The 19,321-nt window shown below is 37.5% G+C and overlaps 1 protein-coding gene across 1 annotated transcript; it reads right to left on the bottom strand.

The window, feature by feature from the left end:
- Nucleotides 1-306: 306 nt before the first annotated feature.
- LOC130727812 (cytokinin riboside 5'-monophosphate phosphoribohydrolase LOG3-like) lies at nucleotides 307-3,137 on the bottom strand. The gene is made up of 7 exons (XM_057579065.1): nucleotides 2,791-3,137; nucleotides 2,261-2,358; nucleotides 1,966-1,996; nucleotides 1,780-1,879; nucleotides 1,567-1,637; nucleotides 1,107-1,250; nucleotides 307-764 (listed from the first exon to the last, which is right to left on the bottom strand). The coding sequence occupies exons 1-7, from the start codon at nucleotides 2,911-2,913 to the stop codon at nucleotides 669-671; spliced, it is 663 nt and encodes a 220-aa protein (XP_057435048.1). The 5' UTR covers nucleotides 2,914-3,137; the 3' UTR covers nucleotides 307-668.
- Nucleotides 3,138-19,321: the final 16,184 nt, after the last annotated feature.

Below are 19,321 nucleotides of genomic sequence, written 5' to 3'. Positions count from 1 at the left end.
AATTTCAAAGATGTGACTTTAAAAGAGAAGAAAATTCACTTTAAATAAATAATTAGTAATGTTATAGTCATTGATTTAAAAACTAAGTTAATATTCACTTTCTCAGACAGATATTCACTATTTCAATTTGTTAGTAGATAATTACAAATATTTCATTAGTCACGTCTCTCTAGTTTGCATCACTTCCTATAGAATAATCAAATCCAAATTTCATCGTGTCATATCATCATTGGCCATCCACATAAATTCTTGCAATTAATTGATAGCTGTATTCAACAACTAATTTTTTAAAATCTGAAACATATATAAAAGAATAACATTACTAATCACCGACATGCTAGAAAATACATAGCGTGGAATCTTTCATCTTTGATCATTCTAATGCACAATTAGTTCGTACTAGTAAGAAATTAAAAACAAATGAGTCTCAGGCTTCAGCCATAAAGGCCAATCTAGAAAGAAAAGCAAGAACTAACACATTGAATGTGAACCTTAAACATGAACTATGGTCGCTCTATTCTGTGGAGCTTTTACATCTATTGGGATTTTAAAAAGTGAGATTTTTTCAGACACCATCTAGGGTAGTGAGTTTGAAGAAGACTAGTTCAACGGTAGGTTTAGATATCTGCTGCTATCGGTGTAAATGAATATCAACACTCACTGAAGAATCAACGAGAAATATCAAACATTGCAGTGTTGACTATTTGTTGTTCCTCCTCCCAACTTAGCTTTGGTCCCGCACCAGAGTGCATGGGGACATATTCCTGTTCAAATTAGTAAATCAACAAGTCAGATACTTTTGAACCATGCAAATAATATTGTGTTTAGATATTAATCGAGTATAATGTAAATAAACTTTCATTTCGATATATAAAAAGATTTCGATTCACTTTTTATCTCACTGTGACAACAAAATTGGAGTGAATAATCAATTTCGCATATGAAAACTTAAGCACTGGGCAAGGACCATAAGTGTATTTCTTTTTACTACTCGTATTGATTAACTTATGGGATGCTAACACTTTTATTGGAGACGAAATCTAGCATTCAGTTGTTGAAAAATGGCAAACTGATGTACGATGATGGAGATAATGATTGTTATGTACCTCAAGCTTGCACATGAGGTCTTGGGCAGTATGGGCAGAAACAATTATGTGACGGGCAGCTGGTGTTACAAAACCTTCATCGACTGCTTTGTCTATGAATGCCAGCAACGAGTTGTAGTACCCATCCACGTTCAACAACCCCACCTGCATTCAATTGCATCCCATTTAATTTTAATTTTTTCACATTAGTTTCCATTTTAATCCCATTACAATAATAATCATTAATGGACTTTTTATCCCATTTGAATTGTAAACAGACACCATAATGCCTCTTACTTTGACTTTCTTTCTCAAGGAAAGGGATTTCAATGGAACATTTCTGTAAGGAATTATTTGATGATTTTCTATCACGAGAAAAAAGGCTTTTGTTAACTAGATAACTACAAAAATCATTATCTAATACTATTAACATGAACAATTAGTCTCAAAAATAAAGGAATTTTTGTTTGAAAAAGCTTACCGGTTTGTCATGGATGCCTAGCTGAGCCCAGGTGATGATTTCCAACAGTTCTTCAAGGGTGCCATATCCACCTATTGGAAGAACAATTTCAAACGAATTAATATCCATAATCACAATACATGAAGAAAAAAGAAACTTTCGTAGATAACTTCATAAATTATTAGGATGAAAAAGAAAAGAACATGAAGAAGAAATACTATAAAAGAGAAAAACCTGGTAAGGCAATAAATGCATCTGCTTGTCTAGCCATTTCAGCCTTGCGTTGGTGCATGCCTGAAACAGCTCTTACTTCTCCTACAGTCACTCCAGTGATCTGAACACATTAACCAATTAATTATTGTCAATTAAACTATCATTATGCATAATCAGCCTCAAATTCAAAAGAAAAAAAACAAGTACCTCTCTTGGCATAAGTGTCTTGGGAATCACTCTGCCATCATGAGGAAAATTCATCAGCATAAATAATACAAGAAAAAAGAAACAAGGTTTTAAATTGCAGTGTACAATTGCAATGGTTTTGGAGTCCGCATAGCAACCGCAATTGCGGCCACATCACCTCAATATTGGTTTGTAATTTTGCGACCGAGCGTCAACCCCAACCACAATTTAAAACTCATTACAACTGTAATTGTGGTTGCATCAAGCACAATCGCAATTTAAATTCTTGTAAGAGAAAGAGAGGGTGGTTTGTTACCCTAACACGTGGCGTCCACCATCATAGACAACTTGTGAGATTAGACCCATCAAGCCAATGCTTCCTCCTCCATAAACCAAGTCAATGTTCCTCTCCACCTACACAAAACAATTCCTTTTTCTCGTTTACTTTACAATGTCAAACTAAACTCAACCCTTCCACTCAATCATTCAGATTCAATTATATTAATAATTGATTCAATTATCGCTCCTATTATCTGTTCTCCCACTTCCTCCTTTTTTTTTTCTCAAAATCAATAAATGAAAGAACACGGGGCAGAGGAAAAACAGAGCACAATACATAAACAATCTGCTTAAAACAGGGGAAAAACAGAGTGCAATACAAAAATTGGAGCCAACGGTGCATGAGGCAAAAAAAAATTAGTTCGTACGAAAAATCTAGCTTAAAAGTATCACATAAGATAAAAAAAATTGTTTTGATTTGTGTATTTTCCAAAATTATGAAAAACACTTGGTTGGAGGGAGAAAAACAGAGTGTATAATTTTACAGAGCAATATTTGAATACTTGCCAATTGTTCCCCAAGTTGAATAGCAGCGAGTTGGTAGCTGGGGCTCTTTCCAGGGCTGCTACCGCAGTAGACACAGATGCGTCTGAACCTAGACTTGATGGGTTGTTGTTGTTGAAGTTCCATAAGAGGAAAAAGAATTAAAGAGAAATGGTTTTGGTTGAAGAGTTTTGGAGAGAGAGAGGAGAAGAAGAAGATAGGAGATAAGCGAGCGTGTATATGGTTGTGTCGTGGGAAGGAAAGCAAGAAAGATTAGGAGACAGCAATCACTTTGAAAGCCAATACCCAAAAGTGAGGGGAATAAGAAGAACTGTGTGTCATTGGTTCTCTTTATAGTGTCTCACTCACTCATAAATGAAGATGATGTGTATGTTTAAAGAGATTCATCATCCTCCTTCCATGCCCACCCACACATGCTATTTCGCATGCAATAAAAACTAGGATTATACCCGCGCGCGATGCATGGAGGTTTAATCTCTGATTTTATTTGTTCCCGGTAGTGACATCCCTAGCCACAAATGTATTATTTTTTACCTCAGAGGGAATCGAACTCGGGCCAGAAGCCTAGGCGAAATCCCTTAAGGAAATGCACATTCACCACTTGTGCCACCTCTTGTGGTTTTTCTATTTCTATTCTAATACATAGTTAAAGTAATTTTTTAAATTAATTAAATTTTATATAGGATTTAGATACATAGTAATATTTAAAGTACATCTAAAATTATATTGTAGCTTTTCTAAGAATTATCATTACTTTTATATGATAACAAAATTAATTTTGTTAGATACTGCATAATGTTTTCTACAGCTGAAATCTTAAAGGTTTCATAAGAATTTATTATATAATTAATTTAATTTATATATGAAAATAGTTCCATTATTATTGATAATGTGACTTCAAAAGAACTTGCACTTATCTAAAGCAAACATAATTATTAATTAATTGAATATAATAAAATATCATTTGTGGTCACAAGGATAATAGTCTGTGTTCGTGCGATGCACGGAAGAGCGATTCTATGTTTTATGATTTTTTATTCTATAATTTTCTAAAATGAACAATTAATTTACATACCTTTAGTAATTTGTAATCTACACAATTATCTAAAATGAACAAACTTAATTGTTAACTTTGCTAATAGATAGATGACAAAAAACCGATAATTAACTTTAAGGTATATGGAACACATACGTGTGGAGTTTTTACAATTTTATCATAATTACTATACAATATTTGTTGATAATTCACAAATGATAAAATGATAAGTTAAGAGATATTTTAATGTACAACAAACACAATTAAACTGTTTATAGTTAATAACACAAATAACATTTTATCAATTATCCTACATATTGGCACACCTTCAACCATATTATCCTTCAATACTAACTAAATAACGGTATAATATAACTATTTTGGAGAAGAAAAAGGTCACATCCATTTATCAACTGCGTAGAACGATTATAGAAAAAAAAAATAGTCACAAAATAGACTAATCGAATTCTCTTATAAAAAAAACAGACATGGAGCAATCATGTAATTGCTCTCCACATTACACAACTTTCATAGTCACAACAAATTCAAGTTCCACATTCAAGTTCCACATGTATCGACAATATTTGAAACATTTTTATCTCATCCATTCGGGATTTGGATTCACTGCAATCACTTGATTCAGCCTCTCTCCACCCTTTGGTTTATCTAAAAAGCTCGAATAGTGCCAAGTCATATATTCCCCACTGAAGCACTATCGTTTGCAAAACACATAATCGGTAAACTCACTTACCCAAATGTACAACATGAATCATATATTAGGACTTTAGCAATGAATTATGCAATGGAATGGAAACAGAAACGAAAGCCATGAGGAGAGCAAGTGAATATGTCCAAAAGATCAATTATTTCTTACTCATGGATTTCAATTATGTGCTTATCATTTCTATCAATGTTTATTTCGATGGTTTCTTTCAATGTTTATGAGAACAAAAAAGAATCAGGTTCAGCTCCCACAACAATGAAAATTGCAAGTTCTGACATGTTTAGTCATTCAAAAGACACCGAAGAAACAATTCATGCACACCCTCAAATTAAAGTAAAATTAATTGTCCTTTTCTATGGAAAAGATCTTAAATGCTTGACATCTAGCTCCGAAAGCCAGATAAGCGACACAATGGAGCAATCACATTAGAGAAATAACGTAAAATGAATGACGAAATCCCGTTGAAGTCCATCCCACTTCCATGAGACCCCAATTCTTCCCTAAAATTAAAGTAAAACTGATTTTAAAGCTAAAATGGAATGAAGTCTTACATATCAAAGAAGGATGACACCCTTGAATCAAGCAGCCCAAAATTCAAACAGGTAGTTGTAAAATAGAAATAAACTTTCATCGTTTCATTTTTATGATCATCGTTTGTTTCTCGAGTGAAAGGAGGTGTATAGTAAAACCTATAATAAAATCTGATTGGGGAAAAAAATAAGGTCAAAGCAGAAAATTAATTTCAGGTTAATTTGAACTTACCTTTTGATCACCTTGATAAAAAAAAGCAGGGTAGAAACAATAGACTTGGAAGGCACAAATGGATTTGACCAACCCACTTAGCAGAGGAAGTCTTTCACCGATCTGAAAGAGACAAATGAGTGGACCAATGATGGAAGCAACAAAAAAAAAAAGTGGACTTGAGAGCAAATGGAAGAGACCGAAAACTTGAAGCAACGAATTAAAAACTGGAGAAGGCCATGAAAACACGTTAGAGAACATATTGGTAGAGCATATGTAGCATTGAATCAGGTATATTTGAAATTCCATTACCAGGCATCATCTTACACTCTGCATAATTGAGATGCCAATTATCATTATAAAACACATAATGATCGAGAGTTCCAGAAAGAAATTTATATTCAATTGAAAATATTTAATTCCATAGGACAATTAAGTATCAAACATCCATAAGATCAATTACAATTTGGCTTCAAATTTTCTCAACAAAGATGGAAATCAAACTTAAATAAAGGCTGATAAAAGAGTCTATTATTTTTCCTTATTATTTTCCTTAAGCAGCTTTGGCTTGCTAGTGCCTTGAACCTTTCCAATTGCTACGTGAGTCATCAACTTTGCGGGCGCTATATCATATTCTTGAAGATCTTCTCCAAGAGAAGCTGCTGTTCAAACTTTGTCCTCACTCCAAATAGGAAAGCATTTAAATGAAAAGTGTCTCAACCTAGTCCAAGTTCATGGATGCCATTCTCAACAGAAAAATGATTCAGCAGATCCTAAAATACAAATAGACCAAAGTAAGACTCAGTAATAAATTTGGTTAATAAAACACTCGCATATAGAAAACTGAGGATGATCGCTAGAAGCATTGAACAATGATATTTGCATTCAATTAAAAACATCCATAGTTCAACCAAATATGGCTGCAGAATTTTTAAACGAAACTGGGAACAACAGTTTAAATGAAAGTCTGATAAATGAGCCAACCAATGCTCCAGATTCAATTTAGTCTTCAAACTTGGCCCCTAGGGCTTGAGGTTGTTTTCTTTTGCTACTGAACATTCCTTTTTTAAAAGTACAAAAAAATTACTCATTTAACTCCATCCAAATTATACATAAATGCTAAATGTAACGACATCACAGTAATACCCAGGCCTATTTTAGAATCCCACATAAACTTATATTTTCTTGCAAACTATGCTGAAAAGGTTAATGTAAATAGCATTTCTTCAATTTTTAGTCTGCTGAGCTGGCTCATAAACTGCACAGGAACATTGGCCGTACAAGTGATGTGCAATTGTGAAACCTGTTGGGGTCTCATTAAAAAAGTGGTTGGAATTGTCTTTAATTGAAAGCAGTGGGATGCCCTGCTCATGCCTGAAAAAAATTTCAGGATTTACTCTGGTCTTTATCTTCACCAACCTATTGAAGTTATCCTTAAATGTGTTATGAGAGTATTTAAAAATTAAAATCAAAGGGTAAAAAATTAGGCAGCAATAACTGAATCCTGGAGGGGTCCTTATATAAATGTCTAAAGATATAGTACTAAATACCATCAATTGTTTATACCAAAGCAATAAAGTTTAATCTTAAAGTTTAGTCTTACAATTTCCCATGTCATATTGTCATTAGAGCAAAATCGTACAGGCTAAGGAGAGACAATCACCCAACAGAGGCTATCCAAAAAAAAACCTTGTACCAACAGAGGAATAATTTAAAGATGAAAGCAAAATCAAGAAAAACCTAAATGATTGAAGAACATCAATAACAAACAGACATGAAAGAAGTCATGCTGCTTTGCCTTTTAAATTACAGTTTGCTGCTCTTAGTCAAGAGCATAACAAATGAAATTAATTTACAGAGTCTACAATTTCCATATTTCTTAGTAAATAGTCTATGCAGAATCACTATGACACAATAAATTACCTTATGATATCCCAGAAGATTGAAACTGCTTAATGTTAGGTGGCTGCAGCTAGATTAGGAAAAAGAGAAGTACCGCATTTCACTGGACATGGGCTCAGTTAAGTCATCGATCAAAATCTCTTATAAAACAAAGGCTCAAATCTCAATCAAAGCATCAACCAAAATCCCCTCACTCAATAGAATTTCATATTCCTATGTAGAGAATCATGTAGCTGAAAAAATTTCATCGACTAAGATAGCCCGCCAACTCTACTAAACACAACACACAATTTATTCTTCTCTTGGCTTTTACGCTCACAATTTTTTTTCAGTTTTGTAACCTGCAATCTTAGCCTAAAGTGTATGGCAAAAGTATAACCAAAATCTCCTCTTGAAATCTTAGATAAAGAGGATGACAAAAGTATAAGGTCCGCATCAAGAATCAATTAGTGAAGAAGGGAAAGTCCATCAAAGAAACTATGGGAAGAAAAAATCACTAACTCATCAAACTAATAGTCTAAATTTCATTGACTTGTATGGTCTGCCAATGATGATAAGGAAAAGTAAATTAGATATAAGAATAATGATATAACTTCCTATCCAAAATGGAATTTAAAGAGGCAAAAACATACCAGAATGATGAAACTACTTAATACATATCCATTCATCAAAAAAAATTCCAACTGCCAAGAAACACCATCAGCAAAAGTCAAATGTTAAGCAAGCAGTTGAAGAAGAATTTAAAAAACTTTGAAAAACTGTAGAGTGATCTACAGCAAGGAGAATGGCTTACCTCAGTGTGGAAAATGATCCACCTTCCATGAATGAGCTAACACTCCTGAATCTGTGTATCCTAAAACGTCCGAGAAAAAAGAAACCAAAAGCACTGACACGAGAACTCATATCTCCCATTCAGAACAGGACAGTAGACTGAAATACACACATTAGAGACAATAGACACAAATCAACAAAAATGAACTGATGAAAGTATGAACTGATCAAAGTATGAGCAGTTATATTTATAGACAGGAACTGCAAGCTGTGGCCAGCCAAATTACAACTGTAAATGACTACGAAAATGGATTATAGCTAATAGATGATAGCATATGGGGTAGAGAAGGACCAAACAGACTGTAAAGCAGCAAAGAAATCGAGAAGAAGATGATTGAAGGTGGAAAGTACCATTGATTGTAGGAACAACTGCCGGAGGATAGGCAGTAGATCACCTCCTTAGGGATCGGCCTTCGATGCAACAGCACGACAACAGCTGGCCGGTGGGACGTCGAAATAGGTACAGCGGAGTCTCGGTGAAGTAGGGGGACGAATGAGGATGGTAATCACGGGAAGATGCAAGGTTGGAGAGAGAGCTGCTAGCGGCTAACCCTACTTCCAAAGGCAAATAACTTCCCCCAACGCAGCCCATGAAACAAAACGGCCCAAAAGCAACCCTGCTTGGTAACAAAAAAAAATGGCACTTGTGAACAGTAACAAACCTTGAAATTTAAGTTAGAAGATATCTTCACACCTCAAATTCACAAAAGTTAGTCATTAACCCATCAAGATCGGCTCGTCACAGAGTGTCATAAAAGTTAATTGAGCCAACCTGACTAAATTTTTGATAACCTTGAAGGGGGTCAACATGGCTCAGCACATTGTGGGTTGGCTTGCGAGTTTATAAAAAATATAGAAAATATGTAAAATTATAAGAAAAATAGAATGATTATATTTTTTATGCTACAAAAGCATTTACATAGCCGCCGGTAGCTATGGTACTAATTCCCTCAATACTTGGAATAGACATCTTCCAACAAATCACTTTTTATAACACTACCAATGAATTGAATTCCTGATTAAATGCTTAAGGAGTCTAAGATTTTGTTATTGAAAGAGTTATAATAAACTATTTTAACAAAGTTAAATGATGTATCTAGCAAATTCAATTACCCATATCAGAATATCATTCCAACATTTTATAAAAAAATCTAAAAAAAAATTAACTCATGAGTCAGCTTGTCTAAACTCCGCGCAAACGACTTGACCAACGAATTGATGAATCAGATCAATTTAATCTAGGGTATGTTGTATGCACAAACTAAATTTTGACCAATCCAACTCGCTGAAGAGCCAGACTTGACTGGTTTAGCTCGCAAGTTGTAAGTCAAACTAATAGTCACACATCAATATCACTTTTTAGGTTTGTTAATTGTTAGCACTTATACAAACATACATTAATAATTGCTTTGAGAAAATAATAAAAGGATGTAGAAATAATTAATAGAGATTATTTTCTATGTACTAAGAATGTAAATAAGTTTTACACAATCATTCAATCACAACACTCAATTTTGTTAGCTTATAATTAATTTTAAATTTTAAATAAGAAATGGAAGGTTGTGATACTCATGATTGTGTAAAACTTCTTACATTGTCGGTACATATAAATTAATCTCTAATTAATAAGTGTGTGCTCTAAAAAATTCAATTAATTTTCATTCTTCACATTGAGAAGAAATTAATTTAAGAGAAAATTGTCTCAATAATTTACATGGATGATAGAAATAAGCGAACTTTGAAGGGATTTTTTAACTTACTAACGACTAACCACTAATATTTGCCAATAAAAAAAATAGATGATATGCAAAGCTATTTTAATTTTCCCGCATAGCACATGATTAGTTGTTTTGGTGTTTGGACTTTCAAAATCTTAGTCGTAGGACGGTAGGAGTTATTATAAGCACACGTGCAATAATATTGAATTTATTTTTTCTGGCTGTGAATTGCTTTGCTTGAAAATGAAATACAGCAATGAAAAGGAAATTGGCCGGTTGCAATTTGTGATTTTGTTTAGGGAAATTTGCATAATTAATTATTGAATTTAACTCTTTTAAGTTGAAAGAGGTAAAAAACAAGTCTTTACATAGATTAGAAGTAATAAAAGAAGGGTTGTCTAAATGACCCTTGTTAAAAATTGGGTTAAATCATCCTTGATGAGGTGTTCCAATAATATCACAACATGTGTCTTTATTAATCCAACTCATTTTATCATAAGGTTAAATATGTTTTAGTTCCTACCCTTACACCAAAAAATCACTTTCGCCCCTTTATGAAATTATTAATCATTAATCCTTCATCATCATTTTCGTGTTCTTCATCTTCATTAAACCTCATCACCAAAATTTCACATCATCTTCTTCCTCTTTCTCAATCTCACTCCACTCCACTCAATCTCATCAACATCATCATCTTCCTCTCTCCTACCACTCAACATTAAGAAAAGCCACTAATGGTTCATAAAACAAAACCCAGTCTAATTCAGAAACTAAATTTGAAGCAACATGTAATTTATTCATCAAACCTCAGCCACCACCATAGCATTGCAGACCCGTTCAAGAACATCACCTTAGGCGAACATTTTTTCCCCCAGAAAGCCACATACAAACTCTGGGAACAAATTTATCATTTATATATTTTTTTTGAGAATAAAAGGGATTATATATATATATAAGTAATAACACTGGCAGAACAACCAGAAGGTAGCAATCACAAACAAAACAAATAGAAAAAGCAACCCCAGGTAGCAAACAACAAAAGTAACAGCAGGTAAATAAATGAAACAAAAAGTAGAAAGGAAAGGAAACAGAGTAGCATCAAAGCAGTAAATTAGACGCCTTCAAAACAGTGGCAAAACCGACCGATTGTGAGAACAGCCCAAAGCCCTTTATCGACTTAGCACCATCGCTTTCCATGTCCAGCTTGAACCACCACAGATTTGTCATCCTATTACAGTCCGATTTGGCCAATTTATCAGCAGTTCCGTTATATAATATATTCTTCAAAACACCAAATTGAAGAAAAAAACCACACAAAACCCAGATTCAAGCCAACCCCATAAATCCCTTCTCCCTTCCTCTTCGTGTTTGGAATTTGCAGAAATAGGGTTGTGAAATTTACGATTGAAGTCTTTTTTTTACCACATTGGATTTATGAACTTCTTGATTTTTTGTTACATAGGAAAGCTATGAATTTCTTGATTAAGTTCACAGGAATGGATTAGTGAATTTTTCCCACTCTAATAATTGGTAGATGGATTTTGTGGATGAAGTGAGGGCACTATTGAAAACCATGGAGGTTAATATATTGCGACAAAATGTTGCCAGTTCTACCTTCAATAATCTACTTTTGTTGGGACAAAAGTCAAATTTAGATTTAAGTTTAGGGACTAAAACATATTTAAAGCTATGATACAATAAGTTGAATTAATAAAGACACGTGTTGCGATATTATTGGAACACCTCATCAAGGGTGATTTAACCCAATTTTTAGCAAGGGTCATTTAGATAACCCCAACAAATGAAAACTTCATAAATCGCAAGAGTATTATTTTCATCAAGCTTGTCCCACCAAAACATATGTAACGGTATTCCACTCCTAGGAAATATGCATGACATTAACAATCTAATTCCGGCTCATGATATCTTTGATGCGCACAGTAATATTTCGCAACTAGTGATTTTTTTGATAGACAAATGTTAGTGGTTAGTTGTTAGTAAGTTAGAAAATCCCTTCAAAGTTCTCTTCCAGGATTCGAACCCTGGACCTTCCCCTCCCCACCCTTATGTCCCCTAACTCTTACCACTTGAGCTAACCCTCGGGGACAAAAGTGATAGAATAGGAAATATTCTTCCTGTAATTATGCCTAATTCCTTGTAATTGTATTTATTCCTAGGTTGACTTTACCTGTATATATACTCTTGCTATTGATCAATGAAAGGCACCAAATTATTTCCATATTCTTCCATTCTTACATGGTATCAGTCACTTTTCTGATCCAAACCTAGGCTTGCGTCTTCTCTGCCGTGCCCCTTTCTACATTTGCACCGCCTCACGCAACAAGGCCACCGCGCCGCCGCATACCGCCGCCGCGCTTGCTTCCGCACTTTCTCCTTCTTACCGCCGCACCCACATCCTCCAACCTCCTTCCCTTCTCTCTTGCAACCAACCTCATCCTCTCCAATATCCCTGCTACTTCCTTTCTGTTTCCGACCCGCGAGAACCTCCTCCCCTAAGCCGTTCTCAACGCCGCCAGGGCCGTTGATCGTCGCCGCCAGCACCGATCGCCACGCCAGCACAGCACGCCGCCGCCACCGGATCCACGTGCCTCTGCAACCCGTGCTCCAACCCAGAGCACACCAAGACCCGACCCAGCAACCAGCAACCCACGTGCGTTGCTCCTTTTCTTCCAACGGTTCACCTGAACCCACTTAATCCGGTTCTCCCTCCAGCGAACCAAGCCGGTCAGTCCAGCCCATCAGACCCGGTTCACCCAGACATTAAAAAAAAAAATTATTTTGGCCAAACTCCTTTCCATGTCTACCCAAGCCTCATCGGACAGCACCCCTGAGACCGTCACCACTCCTATGGCGGTCCCCCCAGTGGCTCCCCTTACACCGCCGGTCAAGTCTGATTTTCACCCGACGCTTGCTGTTTCGAACATTAGGAATAACATTCCTATTATGCTTGACATGGACACTGACCGCTATGGCACTTGGGCGGAGCTTTTTCGCATTCATGTCCGTTCCCATCGGGTTCTGCATCACATTGTCCCTGCTGCGGACAAGCCTCCTCCGCTAGTCACTGACCCTACTTATGAGCAGTGGGCCACTTTGGATGCCACAGTCCTTCAGTGGATTTTTTCCACCATTTCTGTTGACCTGATGACCACCATCATGGAGCTTGACTCCACTGCTCTCAATGCTTGGACGCGTTTGGCGGATCTATTTCATGATAATCAAAATGCACGTGCAGTTACCCTAGAGCAGGAGTTCTCTGCTGTTCGCATGGAGGCTTTTCCGACCGTCGCCGCCTACTGTCAGCGTTTGAAGACGCTTTCTGATCAGCTCCGTGATGTCGGGGCTCCTGTGAACAACCATCGTCTGGTATTGCAGCTCATCTCCGGCCTCACTGATGCTTACAAGGGTGTCGCCACTTTGATTCGCCAGAGCAATTCGCTCCCCTCGTTTCATCAGGCTCGCTCCATGCTCACCTTGGAGGAAGCTGGTATGGCTAAGATGAAACATGTTGAGCCTCCTGCTGCCTATGTTGCTACTCAGCCGCGACCTTCTGATGTCTCTTCTCAGAGCTCTGATCGTCGGTCCTCCAACCGTTCTCGATCCCACAACTCTAAGGGTCGTGGTGGGAATCGTGGCAACGGTGGTGGATCCCGCAGTGGCACCTATCAGGGCTCCTCTCCTCCGATGCCACCTCACTCGCAGTACTTCCCGTACCAGCATTGGGGATGGGCTCCGCCTCCTTGGGCCATGCCTCCGTGCCCATATCCTACCTCTCAGTGGACTCGTCCGTCTGCTCCACCTCGGCAACCCGGCATTTTGGGTCAGCGCTCTCAGGCTTATGCTGCTTCGGCATCACCTGTGCCCACTGACATTGCCACTGCCATGCACACCATGACACTTGCTCCCCCGGATGGCACCTGGTACATGGACACTGGAGCATCATCTCATGTAGCAGCATCACCAGGTAATCTCACGTCTTATTCTAATTTAAGTCATCTTAATCAGAAACTGTATGTTGGTAGCGGACAAGGCATTCCAATTCAGGGTTCTGGAAACACCACCCTCCCCACCTCCCATCAACACAAGCCTTTGACCCTTTCCCATGTCTTGCACACACCACAAATTGTTAAAAACTTGATTTCTGTGCGACAACTCACTACTGATAACAATGTTTCTGTTTGTTTTGACCCATATGGCTTCTCGGTTCATGATTTTCAGACGGGGATTCCACTCATGAGATGTAATAGTCCTGGCGACCTATATCCAGTCACTCCCTCCTTTCCATTTGCTGGTCTAGCTCAGAGTCTCTGGCACAGCCGCCTTGGTCATCCCAGTCCTTCTGCTTTGCAGTCTCTTCGTAGTAATAAGTTCATTAATTATGAGCATTTGAATTCTAGCACCGTTTGTGAGTCTTGTGTGTTGGGCAAACATATTCGGTTGCCCTTTGTTTCTTCTAGTAATGTAACTGTGATGCCTTTTGACATTTTACACAGTGATCTATGGACTTCGCCTGTTTTATCTTCTGCTGGTCATCGTTATTATGTTTTATTCTTGGATAATTTTACAGATTTCTTGTGGACATTTCCTTTAAGTAATAAATCTCAAGTTTTTGAAATGTTCACTTCTCTTTCAAATCAAATCCGCACACACTTTTCTCAAACTGTAAAATGTCTTCAATGTGATAATGGGCGAGAATTTGACAATAAATCTTTTCATGATTATTGTGCTGCTAATGGTCTTATTTTTCGCTTCTCCTTCCCACATACATCATCTCAAAATGGCAAGGCGGAGCGTAAAATACGCACCATTAACAACATGATTCGCACTCTTCTCGCTCATGCGTCTGTTCCTCCGTCCTTTTGGCATCATGCCATTCAAATGGCTACATATCTACTTAATATCATTCCTCGGAAGACTCTGTCTAATCTCTCTCCCACTCAACTTCTATATCGTCGTGACCCGTCTTACACACATCTTCGCGTCTTTGGTTGTCTTTGTTACCCTTTGGTCCCCTCCACTACCATTAACAAGTTACAACCACGCTCCTCCCCGTGTGTCTTCCTAGGGTACCCACTTCATCACCGAGGTTATAAGTGTTTTGATTTGTCGCACAGAAAGATCCTTATCTCCCGACATGTCATTTTTTATGAGACTCAGTTTCCCTTTGCCACCAGGACTACCCCTCATCTCTCCACATATGACTGCTTCTCAGATGCTATACATCCCTCTATCATTCACCAGTGGACTAGTCCATCCACCGTACCTGACTCTACCCCTACTCCTGTAGTGCCTGTTGTTGTGCCCACACCGCAACTCCCCACGACCTCTTCCTCCTCCTCTGACTCCCTACCATCTTCCCCTTCCCCTTCCCCTCCTTCGCCCACTCAGCTTGTACCTCCTATCCGTACCATGGCCACTCGCAGCATGCGTGGTATCTACAAACCCAGAAAGCTCTTCAACCTTTCTGTCACCATTGATGATCCCACCATATCACCTCTTCCCAAAAACCCAAAGCTAGCTCTTTCAGACCCAAATTGGAAATCCGCAATGCAGTCTGAATTTGATGCTTTAATTAGAAATAAAACTTGGGATTTGGTTCCTCGTCCTAGTGATGTTAATATCATTCGCTGCATGTGGATTTTTCGTCATAAGACGAAAGCTGATGGTTGTTTTGAGCGTTATAAAGCTCGTCTTGTAGGTGATGGCAGGTCACAGATTGCAGGTGTTGATTGTGATGAGACCTTTAGTCCTGTGGTGAAACCTGCGACCATTCGCACAGTTCTCACCATTGCCCTCTCCAGGTCTTGGCCCATTCACCAGTTAGATGTTCAGAATGCATTCCTCCATGGTGATCTGCATGAGACCGTCTACATGCATCAGCCCCTGGGTTTCCGTGACCGTACTCATCCTGATTATGTGTGTCGCTTGCGGAAATCTCTTTATGGCTTGAAGCAAGCGCCTCGTGCTTGGTACCAGCGTTTTGCAGACTATGTCTCCGCCATTGGGTTTCAGCATAGCACCTCTGATCACTCTCTTTTCATCTACAAACGAGGCTCTGACATGGCTTACCTCCTGCTTTATGTTGATGACATCATCCTCATCAGCTTCTCTCATGACCTTCGTAAATCTATCATGGCCCTTCTTGCCTCTGAATTTGCTATGAAGGATTTGGGACCGTTGAGCTATTTTCTGGGCATTGCCGTCACCAGACATGCAGGTGGACTTTTTCTTAGTCAGAGTACATATGCATGTGACATTATTGCTCGCGCCGGTATGGCATCGTGCAATCCTTCTGCCACTCCAGTTGACACCAAGCAGAAACTCAGTACTTCTGCTGGTACTCTGTGTGATGATCCTACTTTATATAGGAGTCTTGCTGGGGCTTTGCAGTATCTTACATTCACCCGTCCTGACATCTCTTATGCCGTTCAGCAGGTGTGTCTTCACATGCATGCCCCCCGCACAGAGCATTTGTTTGCACTGAAGCGCATCCTACGCTATGTTCAGGGCACCTTACAGTTTGGCTTGCATCTCTATCCTTCTCCTATCGAGAAGCTTATTTCCTACACTGATGCGGATTGGGGTGGTTGTCCCGACACCCGTCGGTCTACTTCTGGTTACTGTGTATTTCTCGGCGACAATCTCATTTCCTGGTCGTCCAAGAGACAACCTACGCTTTCCCGGTCCAGTGCTGAGGCTGAGTATCGAGGCGTGACTAATGTGGTTTCCGAATCATGTTGGCTACGCAACCTGCTTTTAGAGCTTCACTTTCCTCTTTCTCAGGCTACCTTAGTCTACTGTGATAATGTTAGTGTCATCTACTTATCCGGCAATCCTGTCCAGCATCAACGCACTAAACACATTGAGATGGACATTCACTTTGTTCGAGAGAAGGTCGCCCGTGGTCAGGCACGCATCATTCATGTTCCTTCTCGTCACCAGATTGCAGACATCTTCACTAAAGGCCTCCCTCGCGTTCTCTTTGATGATTTTCGGTCCAGTCTCAGCGTCAGTGAACCTCCCGCTTCGACTGCGGGGGTGTGATAGAATAGGAAATATTCTTCCTGTAATTATGCCTAATTCCTTGTAATTGTATTTATTCCTAGGTTGACTTTACCTGTATATATACTCTTGCTATTGATCAATGAAAGGCACCAAATTATTTCCATATTCTTCCATTCTTACAAAAAGGAAGTGAACTTTTGCTTTGCTTGAAAATGGTAGTGAACTTTTCAGAGCGCAACGTATGTTCCTCTCCAACGCAATAGTATTCACTCTGTAGCATTGTAGGAATTGCGATAATCTGGTACAATTGTGTATAACTGTGTGAAGTTCCACGCGTTACTAAGCTAAAGATCTACAACTTGCACCTCTATATCAAATATATGAACAAATACAATGAGATCACAAATAAATGTGTGCTGGATCATCCAATCCATATACCTAGCTTAACGAAAAACTCTCATCTCTTAAGACTCAAATGCACATCAAACCCCGAAGCAAGAGCTATTTTGCTCTTTTAAAGTTATAATCTAAAGACGTTGATATTGAAAATTTTAATTATTAAACTTTTTTCTCATATTTGTTTCAAATAAAAGAAAAATAAAGGTAGAGAAAATAAACTCATCGAGAAAAAAAATAGGGTTTGCTGGTTATAGTAAAAGGAGTTCGCCCATGAAAAATGCATGCTCATTATGTGTTCTTTATAACCAGGGCCGGCCCTGGGCTTGTGCAGATCCACAGCCCAGGGCCTCCAAAAAGAAGGGGCCCAAAAAAAATTCTCATTAAACTTTCTAAAATTATATATATTTAGTAGTTGCATTCAAGATAAGTTCCGTACTTCTGTATTTAGGAGCTTAATTAGCATTGGAATGTGGAAGGTTTCTTTGGGTTATTCTACCTAATTCACTAGATAATTAGTAGATATTAATTGGTGAACCAATTAACTCTGAAATGGCTCAGGGTCTCCAAAATGTTGGGACCGACCTTGCTTATAACTATGTTAAAGTTTTCTTTAGCTATTTTGTACCTTGTGCTCATTGTGTGAACAAATATGATGTGATAATCCCACTTGTTATGATTATTGCATGTGATTCCTATCAAGCTATGGGCCTGCCAATTAATTGCCCATCAATCCCAAAAATGATAATGTAAAAGGACATATAACATAAGATTATTGCATCAAAATTCAAACTCAAATTAATGTTATCCAAACTATGATTTCATTTCCTCAGGGGGTAATTGTAGTAATATAGTATTATTATGTGAAGTCTTGCCCTGTGTCGAGGACAAATTTTGCAATTCACATCCAATGTCATTAATTCTTGTTTTGTACTTAATTTTGGCGATCAAGGAAACAAAGGAGGCAAGAGTCTGAAGTTTCAAAGACAATCAAATTGTGACCTGTATCGTCTTTGTCAAACACTCTCGGATATGGAATCAGATAATACAAAGCCACTTTAACTAATTTATGTCCTTTTCCAACTGAATAAAGGAAAGAATGTTTTAGTAGTAATATTCCATACCCCTTTTCTCTTCTTCTTTTTCTTATTATTGTTAACATTAGTGGATCTGTTTCTTAAAATTTATGATGATAAAAGAGGCAAATACTAGGGCACTATATATTACTAAAAAATCTCTTTAGTCTTTACCATGACTAAAATAGTTTTACCTGTAAAATATTTATAGTTACATTATCATTCTCAAGAATATCTGAATAACTACAAAAAAGAAAACTACTCCAAACAAAAAGTCAAATCGATTTTGCAGTATCCAGAATTCAATGCTTGAATTAAGTTGTAGTTAAGGGTATGTGATGCAGCAAAACACAAACTGAGCAATCAGCACTTCATTAAATTAATTATCTTAGTAGTATTGTTATATTTAAAATTTAAAAAAATCACACTCCCTTTACACAAGTTGGTGATAAATTCCACTTTGCAACCTCATAGCGCCACGTGGGGTTTCCAAACATTTACGCTGGGAATCATATTCCGGGCACAACACAAGCTACGGCTTTGTCTTTTGTGGCATGTTTGGAGATCCTAGACAGTAGAGTATCATTTTTCACATTTGGCTGAATATAATTAATTAATTAATTTTGAGGGGGGTATGTTAATGAGATCCTAGGTCTAATAATATTTTTGTTTTCTTAAAAGCAACCTAATGTAGAGCTCCAAAAACGTAAATTTGTCGTATCTTTCCCTAATATGTTGCTAAATTCCTTGTTCTTAGAAAGGGATCTTATCCGATGCTATATTCCATCATTTCTTAGTGTATAAAATGTTTTTAAACTTGATGACATCTGTGCATGCTTATAGCACGTTCTGTATATATATCATAATTCATAGCTAGGATACACTTTCTTAATATAAGAACCAATCAATTCCTTCACACTCCCATTAAAAAAATGATTAGTTTTGTTAATTGTATTAGATTTATTCTTAAATAATGTTGAATTCCTCTTAACAACATGAAAAAACAAGTGTTGGAGAATAGGTGGAAAGGAGTGACATTATTTTTAATGTGACATATTTACATATTTAGAATTAAATAAGATAA

The sequence above is a fragment of the Lotus japonicus genome, chromosome 1, assembly GCF_012489685.1.
Source record: "Lotus japonicus ecotype B-129 chromosome 1, LjGifu_v1.2".
Taxonomy (NCBI): Eukaryota; Viridiplantae; Streptophyta; class Magnoliopsida; order Fabales; family Fabaceae; genus Lotus; species Lotus japonicus.
The sequence above is the reverse complement of the archived record's forward strand: the minus strand, read 5'-3'. Positions and strand labels throughout refer to the sequence as shown.